Source organism: Mus pahari, chromosome 23 (genome assembly GCF_900095145.1).
Source record: "Mus pahari chromosome 23, PAHARI_EIJ_v1.1, whole genome shotgun sequence".
NCBI classification, from domain to species: Eukaryota; Metazoa; Chordata; class Mammalia; order Rodentia; family Muridae; genus Mus; species Mus pahari.
Window position 1 is genome coordinate 443,405 of NC_034612.1, and position 9,284 is coordinate 452,688.

General features: G+C 48.7%; 1 protein-coding gene across 2 annotated transcripts in view; it reads left to right on the top strand.

Annotated features, from left to right (window-relative positions):
• Nucleotides 1–9,284, top strand: part of Galnt9 (polypeptide N-acetylgalactosaminyltransferase 9) — a 77,177-nt gene that overhangs the window by 46,429 nt on the left and 21,464 nt on the right. For both annotated transcript variants that reach the window (XM_021186594.1, XM_029533902.1), the window contains exon 5: nucleotides 5,095–5,292. In XM_021186594.1, coding sequence (XP_021042253.1) covers nucleotides 5,095–5,292 — 198 coding nt within the window. The remainder of the gene's footprint in view (nucleotides 1–5,094; nucleotides 5,293–9,284) is intronic.

Genomic DNA, 9,284 nt, shown 5'->3' on the forward strand with positions numbered 1-9,284 from the left:
AACTCACTTGGTAGACCAGGCTGGCCTCGAACTCAGAAATCCGCCTGCCTCTGCCTCCCGAGTGCTGGGATTAAAGGCCTGCGCCACCAGGCCCGGCTGCTGTCTCTTGTTAGAACCCTGATCACTGGCTCTTCTAGGAAGTCCCTGTGGCAAACCTGAGCCTTAGAGCCTCTCAGGGTTCACAGTTGTGATGTTTTGTATATTCTTGGTCCAAAGAGGTGTGGCCTTGTTGGAGTGGGTGTGGCCTTGTTGGAGTGGGTGTGGCCTTGTTGGAGTGGGTGTGGCCTTGTTGGAGTAGTTGTGGCCTTGTTGGAGTAGGTGTGTCACTGTGGGTGTGAACTTTAAGACCCTCATCCTAGCTGCCTGGAAGCCAGTCTTCTGCTAGCAGCCTTCAGATGAAGATGTAGAGCTCTCAGCCCCTCCAGCTCCATGTCTGCCTGGATGCTGCCATGCTCCTGCCTTGATGACAATGGACTGAACCTCTGAACCTGTAAGCCAGCCCCAATTAAATGTCATCCTTAGAAGAGTTGCCTTGGTCCTGGTGTCTGTTCACAGCAGTAAAACCCTAACTAAGACAGAAGTTGGTACCAGGAGTGGGGTATTGATTCTGTTTGGAAGAATGTGGATTTGGGGACTTTGGATTTGGGAAGCAGCGGAATGCTTTAAATGGGGCTTAATGGGTTGTCCTAGTGGGAATATGGGAGACTTTATTACTGAGAGTGATTTGAATTGTGCAGAACTGGCCCAAGAGGTTTCAGAGGAGAATTTCAGTGTGTGGAGTAAAGCTTGTTTTTGTTGTTCTTCAGTTAAAAAAAAAAAATGTGGCTTCGTTTTACCATTATCTGAAGAGTCTGCCTGAGGCTAAAGTGAGGAGACTCAGATTAATTGCAGTGACAAAGGAAGTCTCGGAAATGCTCATCATAGACTTTGTTCTCTGGTTAAGTATCATGAGGAGCATTTTAAACAAGCATAGCAACCTGAGAAAGGAAAAATATAAAATATATGGTTCAAGTATTCAAGGAGCACCAGGAATCGAAATGGAGCTAAATCCTGTGTTCAAGGATATTAAATTGAATTAAGGAAGTAGTGACCTTGGGGCAAGTTCCAACCCAGCTAAGTTTAGGTCCAGACATAGTAATATAAGCCTTTAATCCCAAGAGGCAATGGCAAGAAGTTTTCTGAGTTCAAGGCCAGCCTAGGACAGAGCAGGTTCTAGGTGAAGAAACGCTTAAGTCCAGGTGTGGTGGTACATGCCTTTAACCCCAGCATTCAGGAGACAGAGCCATGCAGATCTCTGGGTTCAAGGTCAATCTACGGAGCAGGTTCCAGGACAGCCAAGCTTAGGCAGTGAAGAAGCTGGAAAACAGAAAGTGATAATGTAATAGAACAAGGGAGCCATGTTCCAGCCCTAGCAAGCAGCAGAACTCAGCAGTTTCAGCTCTGGTTTTAGAGTGAGAAATAAAAAGAGACTACTGGGACAATTGATGCTGGTTAGCTGGAGCTAAGAAATTAGTGGTGATTAAGAAGAGACCAGAATCACTGAGGTAAAATCTTCTGAGAAGTGTTTTCTGAGAGCACAAAGGATCTGTGTTCCAGAGATAGCTAAGGTTGTACCTCATGCTGCAGCTAGACTTGGTAATGTGTAAGAGACACCCAGGTGGTACTGGTTTTGAAGGCATGAAGGTGTCATGAAGATCAGCTGAGACTGGCACTGTGAGAGGCCATGGGAAGCTATTGGTGAAGGTACAACCTCAGTTGCAGTTGACAGCCCAGGACTGAAGGGGTCATGCAAAGGAGTTGAGGCTCAGCACCTTCAAGAGAGCCTATTGATGAAGCCTAGTTGTAGTGGAAGACCCCATTGTATTTGAGATGCCAATAACATGGGATGATCACCAAGAATAGCAGCAGCAGTGGAGTGGATCAACCTGAGCTTTGAGTGCAGAGGGCAGAGCTAGAGAAGTGACGCCAGCCCTTTGGAGGATCCCAGACGATCATGTGTGGATCCCAGACATTGAAACAAGAAGCTGTAACATTGAAGTTGCCTTGGAAACCCCAAGATGTTCAAGATGCCCAGAGCCTTGGGCTGTCTGCTGAGGAAAGCTGCTAACAGGGAGTGGAACCAGCCCAGGACAAAGAAGTTTGTTGCAGTCAACAAAGATGAAAAAGGAATTGGAGGTCTGAAGACTGCTTTGACATCAGACATGGAGATGCAGAGTTTAGAGTTTGTCAAGCTAGTTTCCTGTCTTGCTTTGGGGATTACAGTTAAGTGATCTTTGAACTTTGGACTTTTAACATTGTTAAGACTGGATAGACTATGGTGGCTTTGGAGGTTGGACTAAATGTAATTTTTTATTATGCTATGGGTAGGTATGGCCCCTATAGACTCGTGTTTGAACAAGCCTGTGAGGGCCAGGGTATGCAATGTGGTGGTTTGTATATGCTTGGCCCAGGGATTGGCACTTTTAGGAGGTATGGCCCTGTTGGAGGGGTTGTGGTCTTGTTGGGGTGGGTGTGGCCTTGTTGGAGTAGGTGTGGCCTTGTTGGAGTAGGTGTGGCCCTGTTGGAGTAGGTATGTCACTGTGGGCATGGGCTTCAAGACCCTCATCCTAGCAGCCTGGAGGCCAGTATTCTGCTAGCTGCCTTCAGATGAAGATGTAGAACTCTCAGCTCCTTCTGCACCATGCCTGCCTGGATGCTGCCATGCTCCTACCTTGATGATAATGGACTGAACCTCTGAACCTGTAAGCCCCAATTAAATGTCATCCTTATAAGGGATGTCTTGGTCATGGTTTACAGCAGTAAAACCCTAACTAAGACAACAGTGAAGGAACCACACAGGGACAAGTTACCAGGAACATCCAGTTGTCTATTTTCAGGAGAAACGAAAACTCAAGAGTTTTGCATTACTTCTCCCACCTTTTTTTAAAAAAATATTTATTTTATGTTTATCTATCTAAAAAAATCTAAAAAATATTTATTATATTTATCTATCTGCATGTACACCTGCATGCCAGAAGAAGGCATCAGATCCCATTATAGATGGTTATGATCCACCATGTGATTTCTGGGTGCTGACCTCAAGTCCTTTGGAAGAACAGTGTTCTTCACCACTGAGCTATCTCTCCAGCCCTTCTCTCATATTTAAAAAAGAAATTTGGTTTTTGTTTGTTTGTTTGTTTATCATGAGCACATACACATGAGCACACTACAATGTACGTGTGGAGATCAGAGCACAAGTTAGAGGGATCAATTCTCTTCTTCTACTGTGTGGGTCCCTGGGATTGAATTTAGGTTTGGCAGCAAGCACCTCTCCCCTCTGAGTCATCTCACTGGCCCACCAACTCGTTTTTTAAATAGAGAAGTTCGTCATAGTGCCAATCTTGGAGTTGGGGGTCTGAGGGCTACAGAGGGGCTCCATGCACGAGTGTGTGGAACTACCCACCCTTCTGCGGTCCCAGAGCCCCCGAGGGTCCCCTGTTGGCATGCCTTGGAGGCAGCTTGTCTTGTAGAGCTACCGTGATACCTCAACTATCTCAGATACCCTGCCTATGACTCAGTTGGTTATGCTCGACAGGTGTCTGACAGTTCTGCCTCCTTCTGTTCTCCATACTCCCAGGCCTCCCTCCTCTGCCACTCTGTGATGCGGCTCTTTTCTCTTTCATCTTTCTGTCACATCCTCAAATCACGTGTCACCAGCTACCCTCCCGCTAGAGTCTCCTCATACTATGGTGTGGGTTGTGCACTGTACAACAGCCGATGCTATCTACCGTCATCTCCCTGAGTATAGTAGGCACTTAGGAGAGCTGAATTTGTCAGTCAGAATGCAACTTTTTTTTTTTACCTACGTGACTCTCATTTTCATAATTTCATTATTGGAAACCCCATTATCTGGGAATAGAATGCTCCTAGCATGACCTTTATTGCAGATCCTACACGTTGGCAGAAACGGCATTTGCAGTGTCTCAGGTGGGCCTCGTTCATTCATTGATGAGGTGGTAGGTCAATAGAGGCTCACCCAGAGGGACAAGGCTGCCCCTGGCAGGATAGGGTGATGGGTCCTCCCCCATATGGCCCTGACTTCTTAGCCTTTCATTGCTGTAGAACACAGACTCTCAACACACTAGTCCCCTCAATCTCAGATCTTAGGTTAACCCTGTTTGGATACAGCTCTCTACCTTGTGGGTAGATTACATGTCTTTGACCTTGTCCATGTGGTAGATAATATGTCTTTAACCTTATCCTTGTGGTAGATAATATATCTTTAAAGGCTGGAGCTGTCCCTGTCACCTCCAAGATATTGCACAGGCAATACAGCACAACTCAGCTGATGTCATGGATTGAATACCTGCTGCTTTGGCCCTTCATCTCTGCCTTTAGAGCCTCTCTTGCCCTTCTCTCCTATGGCCTCCTGACATGCCCCACCCCGATGCATACTGGGCATGTGCAGGTGACTGGTAAAGCTGCTCTGTCCATGCAGACTGTCCATCCACACTCCCTAGCATCCTCCCACTCAGTACCCACAGTACTCCTCTGTGGATATCATCCAGAACTCAGAGCTCACCCCGCTCACAGCTTCCTGTTCTCCACAGCGCCTTTCCCCTCCCACACATCCTCTACTCAAGCCTTGTCACCCTCATCCTCCTAACCACGGTCTGTTGTGTAGGCTGTGCATCGCACGCAGTATATGTAAGCACCATGAGGCGTGGATATTTTTTTGCTTTTAATTTTATGAATGCAATCTGTTACAACAACAAGTGTGGCCCACAACAGATCTTCAGTTAACACTTGAAAATGGACGTGTTTACCACAGGTACAGGAATAGAGGGGAGAGTACGGTTAGGCTGAGAAGTCTCTCCGTGTAGCACCAGGGCCCTAGCTGACCCATGGAGAAGACCGAGGTGACCGGGTTGGGGGCAGGGCAGTATTGTGGGTTAGCCCTTCCTAGTAGTCCAAAGTCTGCCATGACTAACTGGGTCCTGTGCTCAGCTAGATACCAGGTCCAGCTGAAGGGTCTGAACTCATGGCCAGTGGGGCCCCTTCCTTGGGTTGCCGGGGATTCGGGAGGTTCTTGTTCATTGCCAGTACCTTCCCCAGGGCTGAGCCCGCCCTTGCACGGATCCAGGAAGACCGCCGGCGCATCATCCTACCAGCCATCGACAACATCAAGTACAGCACGTTTGAGGTACAGCAGTATGCCAGCGCTGCCCACGGCTACAACTGGGGTCTGTGGTGCATGTATATCATCCCTCCGCAGGACTGGCTGGACCGAGGTGACGAGTCAGCGCCCATCAGGTGAGCTGAGATCAGTGTGGGAGTTGGGAAGTTCCACCAAAGCTGGCTTAGCACCAGAGGGAGGATCGTTAGGAAAAAAGAAAAAAAAAAAAAGTGTCCCTACCTCACAGGGGCAGGGAGCCAAGATTACAGAGTAGCCATGGTCAGGTAACATGGACAGGGCTGGCTCAGATCCAAGTCCAGAATGATGACCAGGTCGGATTAGATTGTGGTCTTGGAGAAAGGAGAGGTAGAGAGGAAGAGAGAGACTAGAGGAGATGGCAATGGAGAGGCAGGGTCAGAGACAGACAGATAGGTTGAGCGAGTGACAGAGAGTGAGACAGAAACAGAAAAACAAGACAAACTGAGAGAGCAACAGAGGGAGACCAAGACTGAGAGACAAATAAAGGGTAAAGGTCAGAGACGTGAAAACACAGACAGAGACAGACAGAGATTGAGAGACAGTGAGGGGAGAGAGAGGCATGGAGGAAAGAGACTGAGAGAGACAGAGAGGGGGAGAGAGAGACATGGAGACACAGCAAAGCAGACAGTAGCAGAGAGAGCAGAGGAGGCAGCCATGGGGAAGCCCTGAGTGTGGGCAGAGGGGACAGCCATGGCTGTGGGCTATGTTCTGTAAGGACAATACCCTGACCTCACATTACCCTAAGGAACATTTCCTTTTAGTTTGAATTGGTTTTATAGACTTGAGAGGAAGTTTGACCATTTCGTGAGATCTGGGAGCCCCATTCATCCAAAAGAATTATGGTGGGCTGGTGAGATGGCTCAGTGGGTAAGAGCAACCACATGGTGGCTCACAACCATCCATAACAAGATCTGACGCCCTCTTCTGGAGTGTCTGAAGACAGCTACAGTGTAATTACATATAATAAATAAATAAATCTTTTAAAAAAAGAATTATGGGCTCTGCCCTACAGGGAACATGGGAACTTGTCTGTGGGAAGCCCTGCTGCTGCCTGTCACGCGTCTGGTTTTGACGTCATCCCTACTCGATCTGTTTTCTTTCACCTACCTGCTCCCGTCGGGACAGTCTCTATGGTTTTCAGGCTCTTCCTGGGGTAGCTCCACCTCTCACCACACCACCTGATGAACCCCTGAGAAATCTGTTTCTTCACATCTGGTGGCTTGCTCCACTTTCTCCTGGGGTCCCACCTGGGCTCCAGAACTGTCTTTGGGATGAATGAACATCTCCAGGTCCTGCTGGGCCCACGGTGCTGTTGCCCTATCTCCCTACAGGGTTGTGAGAGTTGGTAGGACACCTCCGTGCCTCCTGGTAAAAATGGCACCTTCTGGTTAGAATGCTGCAGGCAGCTGCAGTCCCTTGGTCCAGCCACTCCTGTAGGAGGGTCTCCTGAGGCCTCCCAGGCTGGTGCCCAGCTTGACCCTGCAGACTGAAGAACTAGTTCATTGAAATGCCTTGCTTACCTCCTTTCCACTGACAAAGAGCTACTGGTAGTAAATCTAGAACTCGGGCATTGTGAGATGAAATAATTTGGCACAGAAAAGGGGAGGGAAGCAAAACAAAACAAAGACGTCATCTCAGAGGAAATGGTTTTACAATGCTAAGACTAAGGAGCTTCCAGAGCTGGCCAAGTGCCACCCCCTAAAACCTCTTAGCGCCACAAGGTCGTTTTCTCAGAGATGGACCGGGAATCTTGGGGCTGCCTGGGCTGTGATGATTCCCTAGGCAGGGCTCTGGGCTCCGAGCTTCCCAAAAGCACAGGCCTGCAGATGGGTCCCACAGGGCTCATTGAACAGAGAGTGACAGTCTGAAGGTTATTTTTTCTTCATTCGAGATTCATCTCATGATCCCAATTAGTAGCAAGATAAATGCTTCGTGTGTGACATTTTAGAAATCAGAAGAAGTCTGAGAGAGGCCCAATGGGAGGCGTCTTCCACAGTTTGTGCCAGGCTTTGGATATGCGGGAGACAGTGGGGGACAAAGCTTGAAGTCCTGATTGAGCCTTGTGGGATGCTGATTCCCAAAACCCTTTATGACAATCATCCCGGAGCTGTTAACCTTGCTGCCGAAACCTAGCTAACTAATGGGGCTGACTTAACAGATATCACATTAAAAAAAAAAAAAAAAGCACATGGCTAACCACTGGAAGATGCTACACAGAAACCCCAGCTGAAAAGATGCAGAGAGAGACACCGCCACATACCTGCAAGGGTGCCTAAAATGAAGACCGGTAATACTTTAAGGGGGCGGAGCACACGGAAGCTCACACCTGGCCGGGGCGGAAGCCGCTTTGGAGAACGGCTGTCTCCTGTAAAGACACAAGAACTCTGTGTATCATCCAGACATTCTATTCCTGGCAGGTTTTTCAAAAATGAATGAGCACACAGCCCACAAAAAGGCTTCCATACAATCGCTTACAATGACAATTTTTAAAAAACGCTCACTGTAGAAACAAGCCAAGCGTTTTGACCCCGGGGTGATTCCTGGCAGACGCCGCCTCCCTTATTCTGGAAGACGGGGAGTCACAGAGGAGAGGATCCTGACAGACAGACATCCTCTCCCTCATGGATTTGCCGTTGGAAGTGGTCTGATACATCCGGTGTGCATCACTGTCTTGGTCTTACTGTTTCTCCTGCCTGAAAGTTCAAGGCTTCATCTCCCTAAACTCCGGAGTACGAGGAGCAAAGGAGGGTGGGGAATCCATCATTGTTTCCCTCCCTCTGGCACATGAGGAGAGACGGGGAATCCAGTCAGACACTGCCTCCCTCGCTCCAGAATACGAGGAAGTGTGGGAGAGAACCCTGTCAGAGGTTTCCTCCCTCACAGTAGCAGCAACAGGAGCAACAGAGGAGAATCCTGTCAGCTCTCTCCTCCCTCTCTCTGGGGTGTGAGGGAGTGACGCTGGGGGCAGGACTCACTTTCCTCTCAGTGCTGCAGCAGGAGCAACGGAGGAGGAAGAACCCTCACCTCTCACCTCACCCACTCTACAGTATCAGGAGTAACAGGGAGGAATCCGGTTCGCTTCGGAGGATCAGAAAGCTAAGACAGAGCCCGGTCCGACGGCTCTGTTGTCAGGAGCAGTGGCGCCTGGTCCTCCCCTGTGCGGCTTCTTACAGCTGAGGATCTGGACTGATGGTTGCTCCTGACCAAGGTTGATTTCTCTCACAGGAGAAGATCTATGCTGGTTCTTCAAAAGTGTGACTGGTGGAAGAATGGAATCTGCCTGTGGGCGGAGACATGCTGTGATCTTCCTTAATTAAGCCAGCTGGGCCGGTCAATGTCCTGGCTAAAAGGGACTATCCTTCAGGAAGTCAGATTCACCTAACACCATGCTAAAGAGAGAGAAGGAATAATTAACCTTTAATGTGATCATGTATTTTCCCTTCCTGGAAAGCCTGTCCCTGATACAATCATAACAGAATTACTCATATGAGGTTCTAGCAGGCCTACCCACCTTTCTGAGTTCTCTCTCTCTCTCTCTCTCTCTCTCTCTCTCTGATACTGTCTCTCTCTTTCTGATGCTAGCCTAAGTCTGGGTGTGCCCTTCCTCTCTTTGGGCTTTTTAGATCTTTCTCCAAAGCCCTCCCCACCACTTGGCTACTTCTCTGTCATGGTATCTTAACTCAAATAGTAAAGGGCATGGCTTTTCCCATTCTCCTCCTCCTCTCTCCTTTCTTTCCTTTCCCTCTTCTCCCCCCTTTTCCCCTCCCCTCTTCCCCTCCTCCTTGACTTCTCCTTCCTCCTCTTCCTCATCCTCCTCCCCCTCCTCCTCTTTCTCCTCTTCCTCCTCCCCTTTTTGAGATAGGGTCACACTATGCAATCCTGGCTGGCCTGGGACTTGACATTTAGATCAGGAGGTCCTTGTTCTCACAGAGCTCCGCCTTGTGCTTCCTCAGTGCTGGGATTAAGGGCATTTTTCTGCCCCGAGATTAATCTTGTAAAACTCTAATAAAATTATCTTCAAGCTTAAAAGAAGAAGAGAAAGGAGGAGGGAGAGGAGGAGGAGGAGGTGAAGGAGGAGGAGGAGAAGGAA